Source organism: Gracilinanus agilis, chromosome 1, assembly GCF_016433145.1.
Source record: "Gracilinanus agilis isolate LMUSP501 chromosome 1, AgileGrace, whole genome shotgun sequence".
In the NCBI taxonomy this organism is placed as follows: Eukaryota; Metazoa; Chordata; class Mammalia; order Didelphimorphia; family Didelphidae; genus Gracilinanus; species Gracilinanus agilis.
This window is the reverse complement of record NC_058130.1, coordinates 97,791,786-97,810,391: the sequence shown is the minus strand read 5'-3', so window position 1 is coordinate 97,810,391 and position 18,606 is coordinate 97,791,786. Positions and strand designations below refer to the sequence as shown.

Below are 18,606 nucleotides of genomic sequence, written 5' to 3'. Positions count from 1 at the left end.
CAACATCCACTAATGATGGGTTTCTACAGATCTCTATGCTTTATCCTTCTCTGGCTCGAGTATTTGAACGCTACAGGGTCTCAAAAACAAAGCTGGTAGGAAGGTCTTTTCTCAGTTTTACCAGGAGTTAGTAGGGCATGCACTTCCGGGGAAGGCAAGTGCGTAGGCATGCGCAGTCTCCTCACGCAGTAATAAGGGAAATGAAGACGTAAGTTAAGGCCTCGTTTCGGGGCGTCTCTTGAAGTCCCTTCAGCTTCTCATATCTCTACTTTACACACTCGCAGCCCACCGACTGCGGTGGCCAAAACTCGGGATGTTCCCCGAGCTTAATAACTTACTGAATGTCAGCCCTGACAAGCCAGAGCAGGTAAGGAAGACAGAGAAGTCACTCCGAACCGCCAGCACCATTTCCCAGGGAGCTTTGCGCCTAGTGCCGGAAGGGAAAGAGGCGTTTGGCATGGCACGCTGGGATTTCTGGTTTCCGGGGAGCTTCCGAGGGACCCTGGGTGCTTTGATTGGAATGAAAGCCAGCTCGTGGGTGTTTCTGGGGAGAAGGCATTTTTCTCTTCAGAACAGAAGCAATATTGAGGGAATGAGAAGCGTGTGGTTTAGATAGCAAAGTCGTGGGGTTTCTTTGTTTTTGTTTTTTTAACCCTCAAACTAATGGACATAAGAGTCAGGAGACGTGGGTTCCAATCGAGCTCTTTGATCTTGAACAAGTCAACCCAGAACTTAAATATTTTCCATCTGTAAAATAGGGGTTATTATCAGTGAGTAGATTGTTTATAGTAGAATGTAAGGTCCTCGAAGACAGACAGGTGCCGTTTTGTTTTTGTCTTCCCGACCCCGCATTCACCCCGACTGGTAGTGCAGTGACTCAAAGTCGATAGGCACTCATATAGTCGTTTTTCAGTCGTGTCCAACTCCAAATGACCCTATTTGGGGTTTTCTTGGCAAACATACTGGAGAGGTTTGCCATTTCCTTCTCTAGTTCATTTTACAGATGAAGAAACAGGCAAATGGAATTAAGAAACTTGGCCAGAGTCACACAGCTAGTGGGCAAATTTGAACTCAGGAAAATGACTTCCTGACTTCACTTCGCCACTAGCTGCCAGATAGGAATTTAATGTTGGCTAAAAATGATTTGAATAATTCTTGCACTACCTAACTCACAATACTGTTGTGCTTTATATAAATGTGAGTGATTATTCATTTCATACATAATATGTGCAATATATATTACATATTTTAGTGTTACATATCATTGCATGCATTATTAATATAATATGAACTGTAAAAATCTAGACAATATATAAATATTAGTTATTAATTACTACTACAGTTATAGGACATCTTTTAGAAGGGTGAAAAGGCAGTAATGACTAAATCCTATTTGATATTTCTGTTCTAGTGAAAAACATACTGGATTTTTAATCAAAAATTAAATTTTGAATCTTGATCCTACAAATGGACACTAGTACCATCTAGTCGCAGATACTAAGTAGCCTTCTGGGCAAGTCAATTACTTTCCTGACCTGTTTCCTCATATGTAAAATGAGGAAAATGATAACACTGACCTGGTTGTTATGAGAATCAAATGAGCTGGCATATATTAAGTCCTTTAAATCTTAAAGTGACATATAAAAGCTAGTAGTAGTACTAGTTCTAGTTCCTCATCGTAGTTCATAATCCCACTCCCTGGGACAGTTTTAATAAAGTCCACATTTATGTCTCTACAATCTTCAATTTTTTTCCTTCTCATACTTGCCAGAAAGATTTCCTAAATGCACAAACAGGTCCAGCTAATGTAACTATCCTGCTCAAAAATCTTTGATAGTTGCATATTCCTTACCAAATAAAATAAACTCTTTGCATTAAAAACCTGTTACAACTTGATCCCAACTCACTTTTTCAAGTTTCTCATAACTGTCAGTCAAGAAATATAAAGTATATTGTGCTATTTACTGAATTAGGCATTTAGAGATATAAAGTTTAGCTATGATACTGATCCTTCCCTCACAGAATTTGTAGTCAGGTAGAGGTGAATGACATATCTGTATAACTATAATACAAAATTATTGGTGACAGGTGCCTTAGAGAGTTAGGAACAAAATGCTAAAGAGATATCTGTCTGAGCTCAGAGAGAAAGGTGGTCACCATCTAGGGGATCAGAGAAGGCTTCCTGGGCCCTGTTTTAGATAGAGATTTAACCCGAGAGACTTGTTCTACCCTATTTTAGCTTCTGGCAAAAAGTACCCCTTTAATCTCTCGTTATCTCATCGATATGACAGGTCTCTGCCTACCCTGATGACTCACCAGTACAGCTCCCACATGAGTCCCAGCTGCCTTCTCTTTTCTAGTGTCATGTAGAAGGTGATATTTGAGAAGATGTCTTGAGGGAAGAAAGTTTCTGTGAACCTTGCTTGTAATACTCCACTTCCCTTACCCTCCAATAAAGTCAAACTGGCTTTGTTTCTTTTCTTCATATATAGTCCTTTGTCTTCTATCATCCTGTCTTTGTACTGGCTGTTACCCATGACCAGAATACGTTCCCTCCTTACCCCTTTTTATGGGTCTCATTTTCTTCCTATAAAACAGTTCAAATGCCATCTTCTGCATGAAGCCTTTCCTGATCCCCTAACTAGTGTCCTCTCTCCTTCCCTTGTATTTATTCTCTATATTTATTTCATATATGCTTATATAATAATAATATCTAACATTTATATAGTGCTTACAATATGCCAGGTATTATGCTGAATACTTTACAAGTACTATCTCATTTGATTTTCACAGCAGCCCTGGGAGGTAGGTACTATTACTATCCCCATTTTATACATGTGCAAACTGAAGAAGACAGAGATTAAATGACTTGCCTAGGTTAATACAGCTAGTAGGTGCCTGTGGCAAGAGTTGAATTCAGGTTTTCTTGGCTCTAGGTCTGGTACTCTTATCTATTGTGCCACCTGATTTGTATATGCGTGTGTGTGTGTGTGTGTGTGTGTGTGTGTACGTGTACTCCCATTGCCTAGCACTGTGCCTGGCACATAGTAGACATTGAATAGTTGCTTGATAGACTGATTTTTGGTAACTTTGAGGTAGCTTTCAAGAAAGAATAGCAATTTAATAAGTGAAGAAGGGAGAGGAGAGAGGAGCATTATAGGATTAGAAAAGACCATAAATAGAAACAAGGAAAAGAAAGGGGTAGTGAAAAGAAAGTCCAGTTGGTGAGGTTTGGAGAAAGGTTGATTATACTGTCCATTTTGATTTTCTGTATCTTTATAATTTGGAGAATCATGTACATGTTTTAAAATAAGCACTAGCTATAGAAAGAAAATGAAATTATTCCTTGACCCTATAAACTTCACCATCTGTTTCCTTTGTACCTCCCCCACAGATTCGTTAATTTTTTTGTATTTTTCAGGGGAAATTCACTCTACTCTGTGATGTCAAGACAGATGGAGGCTTCCTGGTACACCACTTTCTTTCTTTTTACCTGAAAGGTATGGTAGCATATAGCCTGGGAATAGAGACCCACAAACCCAAAGAACCCTTTGTGGCTTAGATGTTCTTGTTTGGGAAATGAAGCTCTTTGGGAAGTGTCCAGATAAACAAGGATATTGTAGTGGCTTTTTTGTTTGGAAAGTTGGAGACCACTTCTGTAGGCAACCAGAAGTTTGGTAATCCGCCTAATTTTTTCTGTAGTAAATACTGTTTTTGGGTGGTAGGGAAGAGAACCTAGAGAAAGAACGTGGGACTTAAAGAGTCAGAAATCCTGCCTTCAGGCCATGCTCTGCCCGACTGCCCATTTGACCTTCTGACTGGCCATTGAATCTTTATGCTGCCAGTACTCAACTGTAAAATGGGAGTGGTATTGCCTTTTCCTTCTCTGACTCTTAGGGTTCTTGGCCACTAGTTTCACTGCCAGAATTAATAGCTGATGATATGATGAGAGGCCAGACATCCAGATAGGCAAGACAGGTGAGGTAAAAGAAAGTTATCAGAGGGGGCAGCTGGGTAGCTCAGTGGATTGAGAGCCAGGCCTAGAGACAGGAGGTCCTAGGTTCAGATATGACCTCAGACACTTCCCAGCTGTGTGACCCTGGGCAAGTCACTTGACCCCCATTGCCTACCCCTACCAATCTTCCACCTATAAGTCAATACACAGAAGTTAAGGGTTTAAAATTAAAAAAAAAATAATTAAAAAAAAAAAAGAAAGTTATCAGAGGTCAGACCAAGATTCAGTTCAAGGATCTGAATCTAATGGCCAAAGGAATCACTGAGAGAGAAGGGACTAATTTTCCTTGACAAACAGAAAGAAATGACAACAAAGCATCTCCCTCTATTTCCATCACAGCAGATACTGAGAAAGCTAAGATCTCCACAGTATCTATGCCTTCTTTGGAAAATAAGGTTTCAAATAGAACCACTTGTCAATTCTTGCCCTAGAAAGATGTGTTGGTTTAAGAAGGTCTTAATGACCAACTTGAGTTAAGCTAATATTTTTCTAACAGAGAGAATAAACTTCACATGTATTCTCATTTATCCCCTTATCCCTATGAGGGCATGTTTGGGATTTGACCTTCTATAATAATAGCACACAGTTCTGGAGTGCCTGGGAAAGTACCTCTAACCATCATCTGATTTGGGAGGCAGTACAGGCATTATTACTATTCTGATTATACCCAGAAGGAAACAGGCTCAGAGGTAAAAGACAAGATCCTCTAGGCAGTGGCAGCTGCCATCACACTCCAGAGTGAGCTTGGTCCTGAAGCACAAAGTTCAGGCCTGGGAAATGACCCCTACTGTGAGCAGCCTTGAGTCCACAAGATTGAAGAGGATCCTTACAACTCATTGAGAAAGAGAAAGAGCTGGACTTGGAGAGAGCGTAGGTCCTGCCTACAGAATGCTGAGCAAGTCATTTCATTTCTCAGACCTTCAGTTTTTTTATAAAACACTGAACAAGGTTAACTATCGGGTCACTTCCAGCTGTGAATCATAAATTTTGATCCAAAGGTGGCCTTAGAGGCCATCAAGGCCAAACCTTTCATTTTAGAAAAATGGAGGAAACTGAGCCACATGGAAGTTAAATGACAAATCTAAGCTAATATAGCTGATAACTACATGAGATGGGATTTGAACCCCAATCTTCCCAACCCCAAGTCCAGATATTTTTTCCTATTTAGCAAGTGAAATTAGTATGGCAGGACAGAGGGATGAACATGAGTTAGTGGTAGATAGAGTCTCTGGTGGAATTCAGAATAAAATCCAGGTCTCCTTGTTAGCAATTACTTCTAAATATCAGATTTCCTGTCAAAGGGTATGTATAGGTAGTGAATGTTCTTGATCCATTTATGTCATTTTAATTGATTTCCAGTGTTACAAATAAAATGTGTAATGCCATATGTGAGCTATAATCTCATTAATAATGAACTTATCTTATTTTCCAGCTAATTGCAAAGTTTGCTTTGTGGCTCTTCTGCAGTCCTTCAGTCACTATAACATTGTAGGCCAAAAACTGGTAAGTTTCTTTGAGAGAGAAAATGTGTGTGTGTGTGTGTGTGTGTGTGTGTGTGTGTGTGTTACAGTGGCCATGGAATTGTATGAATGTGGATATTCCCTCTGATGGTTGGTACAGAGTTCACAAACTCATCCCATATGATTTTTGTCCATGGTCTTCATAGAGTCTAGCTTATTCATGGGAAAGAATGGACATATGCATGACAGCCTGTGCTAAGGACTATATGAATGGTATAGACTAGAAGCATCATAGGGTAGTGAGAGAAAGAGCACTGGTAGTTGTGGCGGTTGGAAGAGGCTTCACAGAGAAGGTGAGATTTAAGCTAAGTTTTGAAAAAAAAGTTTGGTTTGAGATAATGTTGAGGAAAGGGCAGATGTTCTGTTTTGAGTAACTGGCATGAGCAAAAGACCAGAAACGGACATGTGTGTGATGTTTTTGTTCATGTAAAGGAGCAATGGAAGTGTGCGTTTTAAAATGGATCTAAACCCTTGGAGACTACATCTCCCAGGACTTTCTACTTCAACCTCTACTTCGTGTAGGTGTCTGAGAGAGAATTAAAGAAGAGAGAAGCACGCGTTTTGGTGCCTTCCTTTCCCCCCTATCCCCTGGAACCTGGGTGGAGAGCTTTGGTCCCTGCATAGCTGCTGGAGATGAAGCTTTCCTATTCTTTCCCAAACCTTCCGTTTTCTAAAATCCCAAATAAATCTGGCTGACTTTCTGTTGAGTCTAGTTTGGATTTTATTTAAACTCCCTAGCCTAGTTAGTGAAGAAAAAAGCCTGGTCAATTTCTTTGCTGCCGAGGCAGGGAGGATGAGAACTCCCAGCTACCTTCCTACCCACCCTTCCTTTTTTCCTATCCCTTTTCCTCCTTTTCACCAATACATGAGAGAAAGTTGAAGAAAGCCCAAAATTTTGGATGGCCTGAATGCTGGGCTAGAAAATTTGTACTTTATTTGGTAAGTAGTAGGGAGTCACTTAAAGATCATCAATCCTTTCCCTAGAAGAAACTCCAAGGAAAAAGGACTTTTGCATAATTTTATTTAAGTGATGTAGGATGCCTAATAATATGTAGAATTCATTTAAACTAATAAAGCTAATTTAAAAATCGATATTGCTACCCCTCCCTGTGTCCTATATAAGGATCAATGAGGAAGAGAAAGGGTGAGAGGGGAGAAGTAGTGAATCAATAGGTATGGAAAGGCCTTTGTAATATGATAGATAATGCTTTTTGAGTGCTGAATAGCACCAGGGTTTGCCTTACTGGTTGAGAAATAGAGTACTTGGCCTACAGCATGTGAAAACCTGGCAATTTCATTCCACAAGCTTCTGATAAGTGCCTATTCTGTGCCAGGCCCAGGGCTGAGTGTGGGAATACAAATCCCAGAGTAAGCCAGCTTTTGCCCTTTAGGAGTTTACATTTGACTAGGGAGATGCAAAATTTTGACAGAAAAATATTCAGGGGGGGAGAAACAGAGACACACACAAAGATGTGAGCTGGTCAGATGGAAAAATCAAGAAAGATCTCTTGGAGGATTGTAGGATTTAAATTAATATGCAATACTTCAAGTATTATTTTTTTAAGTTTGTTATCAGACAAAATAGAACCACGTGACTAAATTTTTCTACCTGCTCAAAAATCCCTGCTCTACCAAAACCGCGACTGGAAGCAAAGAAAGTGAGAGGTGGGGCTACACCAAATTTATATCCTGTCTACGTCAGCACATAACAATAGGAAGTGAGTAGGATGCTGGGAATCATAGTTTTCCTGGGGATTGAAGTTTTTAGGGTAACAGATTCTAATTACACAGGATGTAGCCCATGAGCCAGGCCTTGGGGTAGAAGTCAGAGAGGAAGGCACTACAGGAATGGGGAGCACCTCTGAAACAGCCCTCAGAGACAAGCTACCTCTTCCTACTTGTAGGACCTTCTGGGAAATGGGAGGGAGCTGGACTCAGATGACCTCTCAGTTCTTTTCTAATTCTCAATCCATTGACTTAACGATTATAGGAGCAATGCTGAGTGACTATGAAATGGGAGTATAGGATGAAAAAATTCAGTTCCTGTATGAAGTTTGGTATAAAATTCCATCATAGACTCACAGCATGATTTGCTTATTGGCATATTTAACAATTCAGCTACAACCTTCCCTTGTACAGTATTCTCTTCCTATATCCATTTCCTCCACTTACATATTTAGATCAGCAAGAAAATAATACATAAGATATGCATATGGGTCCAGCTGTGCTACAGGGTAAGCTTCCCCACTCTTCCCATGCTAGGTGCCCTCCCAAAACTATATTCCTCAAATGCTTTAGTGGACTGGTAGAAATCACTCTGTGTGTAATCATTAGTTTCAGAACCATTTGTATGGATGATCAGTATTCCTGTCCTGTGGTGCTACAGTGATGGGAAATCATTTCATCTTCATCAGCATAAAGGTAAAAATATATAAAGAATATAGATAAGAATCATTAGTGTTATAGGGTTACAGATATGGAGAGAGAATTCAGGCTTTGAGGAACCTTCTTGAGGTGAAGGGGACCAAGAATTGTCTCATCCTGTTCTTTATTCTATTTTTTTTTCCTATTCTTTCTCATTATAGGGAGTCAATCTAATTGCTGCCCGAGATCGTGGGCAGCTGCTATTCCTTGAAGGCCTGAAGTCCACTGTTGAAGTCCTTTTTGGGTCAGAAGAACAGCCAAACACTCTCAAGTTTATCAGGTTAGTAATCTTCCACCTTACCCTAACATGCAAATTCGTATCATCTGGGTGTGGATTGTTGCTGAGCCTTCTTTGCCTGGGGTGTGGACTACCTGCCATCTGACTGCTGCAGCAGGCTCTGCTGTGCTGCCTCCTTCCCCACTCAAGTGACAGCAACAACTCAGTGTTCACCGATAAACCTGTCCTGATGGGAATTGTGATGGGAGTGACGAGTACATGACTATGATTTGACCCATTCTTCCACTCCTTGTCACTTCCTTTAGGAAAACTTCCAGCCCTCTAGTCATTCACTTTGGCTGAATCATAGAGTGCTTAAATCAACAATATATCAGTCAAATTTTTATTAAGTGCTTCCTCTGGGCTACTTTGCTATTAAAGGTGACAGAGACATAGAAAATTGAAAGAGGAGTGAACAGAAGGAAAGCCAGAAAGAAGCAAAGAGAGGGAGGGCAGCTTTGAAAATTTCAGATTGAATTTGTTATTTATTCAAATAGAATAGGGATCTATAACTAAACATTTGTTGACTTATGAATATAGAAATGCTTGCTTTATTTGGTGTTTGTTAAGTTCAGAACACAAATAAATTTTTTTTTGTTTGTTTGTTTTTTTTAAACCCTTGTACTTCGGTGTATTGTCTCATAGGTGGAAGAGTGGTAAGGGTGGGCAATGGGGGTCAAGTGACTTGCCCAGGGTCACACAGCTGGGAAGTGGCTGAGGCCGGGTTTGAACCCAGGACCTCCTGTCTCTAGGCCTGACTCTCACTCCACTGAGCTACCCAGCTGCCCCCACAAATAAATTTTTAAAAATTAAAGATGTGGAGCTTACACTTTGGTAGATGAGGCAACAGGTCATCAATAGGCACATACAAGGGAATTTAAATAGATGAAAGAGGGATAGCAGGTGAAGCAGAAAAGAGTGCCACAAAGCTGGCAAGGTTAGGGACCTGACTATGGGAGGCCTATTCTTCTGAGTGGATAATGAGAAGTCATTGGAAGTCTGTAAGCAGGGTAGTGAAGTAGTCAAACCACTGTATTCAGAGTTTCTGATAGGGAAGACTGGACAAGTCCTAGACTGGTTTGAGGAATGGTAAGTGGTTCAGTTTGATAAGGATGTGAACACGAATATATTCTAGACAACAGCACCACATTATCCCTCATATCCTGGAGAAACTGGGCAACCACTTGCATTTCATTATCTTTGGGTAGTTTCTTCTGCTCCACCCAAAAACCACCTGGGATGCTTCAGGGTATGTGAAGTCACTAGATGTTCTGAAACTTAGAATATGCTGATAACAATACTGTTCTTTGAGCCAGTGGTTCCATTTTTAAAAAAAAAAATGTTAATTGATTAGTTAAGAAAACTTTTCTATGGTTAAATGATTCATGTTCTTTTCCTCCCCTCCTTCAACCCTCTCCCATAGCCAACGCTATGGTTCCATTTTATATCTACTGTCTGTTGAACCCATGGGACCTAAAGATTATTATCTTAAATATAAGAGTCACTGGGAGAATTGGGAGATTTGTGGATTTTTGTTTTGTTTTGTTTTTTTTTGTCTCTGAATTTGTTAATTATATTCCTTTCTAAGGCTGCCTGCAAAATGTTTTTCTTTAGAAGCCAATAAATCTTTGTTGAATGAATGAATGAAAGAATGAATAAAAGTTTCTGCTAGCCAATTCTCTGGCATTTTTAATTTTGCAAACTCCTCTAAAAGTTTAATTTTTCCTTCATGGCTTTCATAGATAGCATTCTCATTTTACTAAATAAAGACCAAGGAGCAGGGGGAAAGGGTTTACCTCTTGTGGCCACTGACTGAATATAACTAAATATGACTGAATAACTGAATATGACTGAATATAACTGAAGCAATATGGAACTTTGGATGAGTTGGCATTGTATTGAACCTTTCCTCCACCAGTTTGTGATCTGGGGCAAGTCCTTTTACCTCTCTGGGCCCCAGTTTCCTCATTTGTGATTTGAGGAAAATGCCTTGGGTAGAACAGGACTGTTGAAAGAGCAGTGACTTCAGAATAGGACTTGGAATTAAGTACTGACTATTTTTTATCCACTTAAGGGTAGTTTTGGGCAAGTCTCTTTTCCTTTCTGGATCTCTCTTGCCTTATCTAGAAAGTAGTTGAATGTGGTGTCTTTGGTTCTGAATCCCATGCTCCTCACAGATTTTTGCCCAAAGTCACTCAGTGAGTTGGGATTTGAAGTTCCTGAGCTCTCATCTGCTGTTTTAGATCTTTGTCTATACCTGTTGAATGATATAGACCTCTAGGCTAGCTTTTGGATGATTTTTGATTGTGTTTAAATTAGGCTTGGGGATAATAATTTGATAATTCCACACCAGTGGAAGCCTCACCCATTCACTCATTCCAACTCCCAGGGAACCCAGACCTTATGCTCTGAGGAAAGAAGTTCTAAATCCCCTAGTATTGCTAGTCAAAAATAGGTGTTCAAGGACACTGATTGAAAGAATAAATGAACTAATTTATAGGGTTTTGTCTTTTTTTGTTGTTTCTCATTTCTAGGGAGTCCAGCTCAGACCTGAAGTCCTTATATGAGTTTGTTCAGAAATCTCTGAGTCCCTCAAGTGATGGCAGTGCTGCTTCATGGAAGTTCCCAGTGCTTTTGGTGGATGACCTGAGTGTCCTGCTCAGTTTGGGTGTTCAAGCAGTGGCTGTTCTGGACTTCATCCAGTACTGTCGAGCCACTGTCTGCTGCCAGCTAAAGGTACCATTCAGTCCCCTTTACTTTTATTTCCTGAATTACTTTATTCATACCTGTGATCTTGACTTGAGAGTAGGGGATGAAGCTGACCCTCTCTGGGTCAGTGACTTGTCATTTTTTTTTTTAGCCTTTGATTTGCTTTTATAGGACCAAAGACCTTTCAGAACTCATCTTTGCTCAAAACCTACCCCTCCTCCAAATTTCCCAATTTCTGTTGAGGTGTTTCTTCATGTAATTACCCAAGTTCATAACCACAGAGGCACCTTTTACTCTTCCCTCCCACTCATCCCTTACATCCAATCAATTGCCAGATCTTATCCATTTTGCCTGTATTAACACCTCTTCTATATAACTTCTGTTCTCTTTTCCTCACTCTTAGAGACACCACTCAGAGTTCAGGTCCTTCTCACCTCTCACCTGAAGTCCTGCAGTAGCCTTACGGGGAACTGAGCTCCTTGCTTCTAGTCTGTCTTGACTCAAAGCCATCTTCCCCAGGCAGAACAGTCCCTCTTCTGCCCTAATTTTCCTTGGCTCCCAGTGTTTCTAGGATAATATAAAAACTCTTTAGTCTGGCATTGAAAGCCCTTTACAAGGGGCAGCTAGGTGGCTTTGTGAACTGTTATGCAGGTATAAATGTGGGTACTTTAGGAGCAGCTGAGGGCCTAGGCAGATGTTGTTGATTTAATATGAAGGCAAGGGAATCCCAAACCAAGGCTGTATGAGAGTTGGATGACCTCCGACAGCAGCTGGGTCAGGTCTCCTTTAAGCCCAAGGTTCTCTGCTAATAGGCCCAGGGCTTGGAACCAATCCAGCCAAGACAGTTAAAATGTCTCCAGGAAGCTGATTGAAACTCCCTGAAACCTCAAGTTGGAAATGGATAATTGGCTTGGAATGGCCTGCTCAACTAAGCTGTAAGGTGGATCTGACTGCTATTAAGGATGGTTGTTGGTAGGTAAGCAAGGCTCCAAGACTATTCAGGCTCAAGGTTAAGTAGAGTTTATTGGTAAATAACCATGGAAACAAAAGGGAAGGTAGGTGGGTGAAGGAAACCCTATGACCTTGCCTAAATTGTTGATGTTGATTAATCCTGGAGCACAAGTTGATATACCTAGGCGCAGAGTGATGAGACACCGTTGAGGGCAAATCCCAACTCTGTAGCTTGTTGCTGAGCCTAGAGACTGGGCAGCCCCTGGGTCAGTTGCAGTTGTTCTTGGTTGTAGCTTTCTCGTTAGCTGGTATGTAAGATGTTATCTATGCCAAGTTAGTATTGGATATTTGGCTAATGATTGAATAGTTCTTACCTGCCTAACAGAATCTCCCAAAAACCACCCTCGGGGCCCAGGAAAAACCCTCCTCCTCCCTAACCCTTCAGGTGAGGTCAGAGAAGTGAAGATTCCAGGGTTTGGAGACCTCCTTTTATACCCTGTCCTTAATTGACACCCTGGCACACAGCCTGGGTGCTCTGCCAGGTTCTGTATTCTAAATAGGCAACTGCCAGCTTGCACCCCCAGAAATATGGCTGCTCATTTCTGCACATATCAGAATAGAAGGCCAGGTATGGAGTCAGAAGGACTTGGGTTCAAATATGGCCTCAAACACTTTATAGCTATTGTGTGACCCTGTGCAAGTCACTTAACCCTATTTGCCTAGCCCTCAACTTTCTGTCTTAGAGTTGCTATTAGGACAGAAATTAAGAGGTTTTTTTTTAAAGAACTCTACAGTCTGGCAACATCTTACTTTTCAAAACTGCTTTAGCTCTTTTCTTTCTGAGAAATTTTTATTGATGCCTTTAAATATCTCTATAGCATAAATCTTTCAGCTCTTCTTCCCCCATTAAGTTCAACCTTGTGAAAAGAAAAACAATTTAAAAAGAGATCTTATACAGGGTCAACATCTAAAAGTTGTCTGGAGTGTCTGTAGGCCCTCCTTCTGCTATGATGGGCGAAGTATTTTTAATTATTTGTTCTCTGGGACTTTCCTGCCTTGTTTCACAATATCCTTCACATATTTCATGTTCTAGCCAAATTGGCCAGTTTTTTATTCCCCAAATTTGCATCCCATAGCCTTTCTCCATACCTTTACAGAAACTTTTTGCCCACTTTATTTTTTTTTATTCTTAAAACGTTTTAATTAACATAAATAGAAAACTTTGGCTTACCCTTTTTGGCCACTTTAAAGAAAGCCAACATGTGATAAAGATATATAATACATACTTCATTATAGCACTTTTTTTCCTCTGGAAATGGATGGCATTTTCCTTCATGAGTTCTTCACAGCTGATCTGAATGATATTACTCAGAATACCCTTAGTCATTCACAGTTACTTTTCTAACAGTATTGCTGTTACTGTATACAATGTTCTCTTAGTTATTCTTGTTCCATTCTGCATTATTTCATACAAGTCTTTTTTTGTTTTTCCAAAACTAAACCTGCCTGTCCTTCTTACAGCAAAATAGTATTCTATCATAATTACATAGCACAACTTATTTAGCCAATTCCCAGTTGATGGGAATTCTCTCACTTTCCAGTTTTTTTTGCTACCACAAAGAGAGCAGTTATAAATATTTTAGGACATACTGGTTTTTTTTTCCTTTTTCCTGATCACTTTGAGAAATAAATCTAATAGTGGTATTGCTAGGTCAAAAGGTATATATAGTTTCATAACTCTTTGGGCATAATTCCAAATTGCTCTCCAAAATAGTTGGATAAGTTCACAATTCCACCATCAATATTATTGATTTAGAACATTTTTTCATATGACTATAGATAACTTTGATTTCTTCCAAAAATTCCTTGTTTATATCCTTTGATCATTTATCAATTGGGGAATGACTCATATTCTTATAAATTAGACTCAGTCAAATAAATGACTATATATTTAAGATATGAGACCTTCATCTGAAAAACTGACTAAAATTTTTCCCTAACTTTCTGCTTTCCTTCTAATCTTGGCAACATTGGTCATACTTGCACAAAACCTCTTAAATTTAATGAAATCAAAATTATCCATTTTATGTCCCATAATGCTCTTTCTCTCTTGTTTATTCATTATCACCTATTTTTACATTAAAGTTACAGAGATTTGAAGATGTTGATTTAATTTGGAGGCTTTTACTGAGTTCTTGGGATTTCTTTATCTCCTCATTCTTTGAAGCAGATGCTACTGCATGTTAGCTTATAGTTATTTATAGCTAGTGATTTTCAGCACAGTCTTTTTGCATAACCTTATCATAAGTCTTGCAATATCAGATTGTTAAGTATCCCATGAAATATTTCATGTTGCCTTTAAATCCACTCTGATAAAATCCACTCTGCCAACTCCTTTACTTGTTGTCTCTTCAAGAGGGATAGGTTAACTACAATCTCTTCTGTTTCAGATGGAATGAAATTTCTATTCTCTGAAAGTGTAAGTTAATATTCAGAGCCACAGAGAGTTTTATGTTTTTATACCTTGCCATGTTGGGTATGGAGAGTGTAGGATAACATGATGACAGGCAGCTCTCAGCAACTACTAATAGAGCCCCTTGCCCCTGGGGGTTTTCGAGAAGAGATGGTGACTCTTCTTAAAGATATTGAAAAAAAGGATTCCTCTCTTCAAGCCAAATTTAGAACAGATGCCCTCAAAGAGTACTTCCATTGGTAAGAGTCTAGAATTCCATAGCATTGAAATCAGGGTCAGGAAAAAGCAAAAGAAATTTTAAAGATCTGTCTCATATTTTTTGTTCTTTTTGAGGAAAACTTAAGTCAAATCAATAAAAATTTATTGAGTCTTTTCCTACAATGTGTTGTTTTGTTGCTATTCAATCATTTTAGTTGTGCCCAACGCTTTATGACCCCATTTGGAGTTTTCTTAGCAAATATACTGGAGTGATCTGCCACTTCCTTCTCTAGCTCATTTTATAGATGAGGAAATTAAAGCAAACAGGATTAAGAAGACTTGCCTGAAGTCACACATATATGTTTTGAATATGGATTTGACCTTGGTCCTCCTGACTCCAGGCCTGGTACTCTATCCACTGCACCACCTAGCTCTCCTTCATATGAAGTTCAAGGCACTTTTGGAGATAACAAAGAAGTATAAATAGGTAGCCTCTCCCTTTTAGGAGCTTTCTAAAGTTGAAAAGATAAGACATAAATGTGAAATATAATAACTAATATAATATTTCGGTAACTCTTAAAGCTAAAAATAGAAGAGCTATCACAAGCCAATAAATAATTAATTGATAAAGGCAATTAAGTGCTCTGGGAGTTGAAGATCACTTTAGGCTACAGCTGTTAGAGAAGACTTTATGTTAGAAGTATAATTTGAGCTGTGTTTTAGAGGATGGAATTTTAGGAGAAAAAAAAAACAACCAAAAGGGCAGTATAGATAGAGGTAATCACATGATGCAAAACCCTAGAAGCAAGAAAGTACAAAGTGCTTTCTCTGGACAGTGAGTAAAGCAGGTTATTATGGAGTTGAATATTTGAGGAGGAAATAAGTCATGGAAGACAAGACTGGAAAAGAGATTGAGACCAGACTCTGAGAGATCGTGACCTTAGGCTAAGATATTGGGGTTTATAGGGAGGGATTTGGTTAGGAAAAAGAAATGGTCAGAGTAGTGTTTTAGGAAGATTAACCTGATGGTTGGAAGCAGAATAAATTATAGAGGGAAGATATCAGAGACTGGGAAAGTGCATAGCAGCCAAGTACAGAAACAATTGTTGCTTTTGCTAATGAGGATCAGAAATAGGGTAATAGCAGCAAGAATGGAAAAGAAGGGTGAACAAAAAAGACATTTTGAAGGCTTGGTGATAAAATAGCTGTGGCAGCCATAGCCTCCTAATTGGGCTTCCTGTCTCAAGTCTCTCACCACTCCGATCTGTCCCACACATAGCTGCCAAAGTAATTTTCCTTCAGTACAGATCTGATTGTGTGACTTCCCTACTCTACCAGGTCCAGAGGCTTCCTATTATCTTCAGGGTAAAAGATTAACCTCTCTGTTTAGTTTTTAAAGCCTTACAAAAGCTATGTCTATTCTCCTAAGTCTAATCCAGCTTTTTCTCATAACTAAGAACTGTTTTCCTTTGGTTGGCTAAAAAGTACTTGGATCCCTCTGATCTAGGGAAATGTGGTGGCTTTAGTGCATGACAGTGACCAGACAGAGGATGAGGAGAATGCAATGCTCGTGAATGCTCTTGGTCACCAAAGCAGCTTGATCCTCCGGGCTGAGGGATTGGTCACTGGATTCTGCAAGGATGTTCATGGGCAGGTAATGTGGGCATTCTCTGAGTAATGGTAGGCAATTAAGGGCTTTTGATAAAGGTCTCTTTTATAGGGTATTTGTGTGGTGGTAGAAGGTAGAAGGAAGACCACAGAAGAAGCTGAATGAAATAATGGTACATATACCAAATATTGTTCTCCAAAAGTAGAATTGCCATGTCAGGACACTGAACTAATGATATGTGTTGACTTTCAAAGTAGTCTCCTTAAGAGACTATCATTTGTTATAATTCAGAATGTGTTTAATTTCAATTATTTTTTTTGAATTTCAGATATTTAGTTATTGGAGTTTCCTTCAGAATATTCTTTTGAAGAACCTCAGCGATAGATGAGGGTATAGATTTCACTTTTAGAAATGGCCAAAAGTCATTTGCAGTCAAGTCTTTTGAATAAAGTACATGATCAAGCTGGTAATTCCATGGTGTGACTATAAAGTAGTGAGACTGATATGATTGTATGGCTCCTAGGAGCACAGAGAGAGCAGGAAGGGACCTCAGAGATTGTCTAGTCCAGATGAGGAAAAGGAGGCCTGGAGAACTTAAGTGACTTTTGAAGGGCCACTCTGGCACTATATTGGAGAGCTAGGATTCAAACCCATCACTCTTTGTACTATATCACACTGCTTCCTTTATGTTGGCATTGTTAGAATAATAAGAGAGTCCTGAGAAAACCACACCTAGTAGTGGACCAAACTTAACATGCTTGTCTAGAGAATAAGTTACCGTTAGTCAAAGTGGTAAGGGAAAAGTTATTAGAGGAATATAGAAAGGAGGACAGAAGAACAGGCACTCTAGCCTGGTGACTCCATTCATTTTCTTCCTTGTTTCTGCAGTTGAAAATCCTTCGGAGGGGACTGCTTCAACCTAAGAGTGAGCATACTCGGAGCCTCATTTATCAATACAAAATACAAGACAAAAGTGTGACCTTCTTTGCCAGAGGACTGTCTCCTGCTGTGCTGTGACTTGATCTTTGGACTGTGGAGAGTGACATGCTGACTTTTCTCAGAGTCGGGAGAAAAGACCATTCTATAAATTGACCTTTCCCAGCTTTGTCTTAGGCTGATCAGACAAGCATGGCTACTTTAGATGTTACTCCTGTGGTCTGCGTGAGAAAAAATAACTCCACCCCCTCCACCCCCCCATGACACCCACAACAGTGTAGCATCCCTTATGTCCCCTGGCATTAGCCTGAACAATGTGCCACGTTTTGACAGAGGGAGGAAGGAATGAACTGAACTTAAAAGGGGAACGTAGGAAGGAAAGCTCTCTGGATTTCTGTGTTTTGGAACTGAAAAGGGGCCCATTCTGCTGCAAGCTAAATGGAGATGCTAGATCAGGATAGTCTTTCTTAAAGAATGATCTCTTTCCTTTCTCCTCATTCACCCTTTCTTTTCTGTTAATCAACCATTAAAAATCTATGGCTAGACTTCCCATTTTTGATCTTAACAGGTCAAACCTCAGGGCAGCTTATGACAGGACTGCTGAACATGTTTCCTGCTTCTCTAGTTCACCAATGTTCTCAGATCATGTATGAAACCCCCAAGAAATGTGTGTTCCATCTCTACTAACTGTGGGAAACTGAGCCTAGATTCTAGTCAGGTCTTGGATAGAAATATACTACATAATGGGCTGACCTCATTGATGTATGTGTGTTATTTCTTTAATAAAACTTTACTTTGTGTGGAAGCCTTTTGTCTTTATTTCACCATCATTCCAGTATCCCTCCTTTACCAGAATATCCCTTTATGACAAAAATGATTAAGCCAAAGCATTCTGCTGCGTGACTGCATCTGACAAAATATACAGTATTCTGTCCTAGTCATCTGCCACCTCTCACTGAGGGAGAAATTATAGTTCATTATTTGTAACTTCTTGAGGAACTTTGGTTTTTCTGTTACTCAGAGCTCAATTTCCTTTGAGTGATCTTTGCAGTTACATGGTTATAGTCATATACCGTTGGTTTTTAGGTTCTGTATCAGTTCACACTGATCTTCCCACATTTCTCTGCATTCCTTGTGTTTGTTGTTCTTCACGGCACAATAAGATTCCTTTACGTTTGTATGCCCTACTTCACTTATTCCCCAACTGGGAGAGGAGTGCCACCCCTTTTGTTTCTAGTTCTTTGTTACCACAAAAAGTGCCACTACAAATACTTTGGTATATGTATGCCACTTCAGAACTAAGGTGAATGGTAACTCAGGGTTGTTGAGGAAAAGAACTTTGCAAACTTTAATGCTCTATGCAAAAGAGTTATTTACATTATTATTTTGGGATCAGACCTTTTATTTCATTGATATCAGGAACATCCAGTGAGGAAATCCTTGCTAACAGTGCAGGTTGACACTGTCGTGGCAGCTTAAAGACTTAGGGAGTTA

General features: G+C 39.6%; 1 protein-coding gene across 1 annotated transcript; it reads left to right on the top strand.

The window, feature by feature from the left end:
* Window positions 1–218: 218 nt before the first annotated feature.
* On the top strand, window positions 219–17,915 carry ELP6 (elongator acetyltransferase complex subunit 6). Its single transcript, XM_044656997.1, has 7 exons — window positions 219–367; window positions 3,422–3,500; window positions 5,448–5,518; window positions 8,121–8,239; window positions 10,771–10,972; window positions 16,075–16,221; window positions 17,065–17,915. The coding sequence occupies exons 1-7, from the start codon at window positions 314–316 to the stop codon at window positions 17,191–17,193; spliced, it is 801 nt and encodes a 266-aa protein (XP_044512932.1). The 5' UTR covers window positions 219–313; the 3' UTR covers window positions 17,194–17,915.
* Window positions 17,916–18,606: the final 691 nt, after the last annotated feature.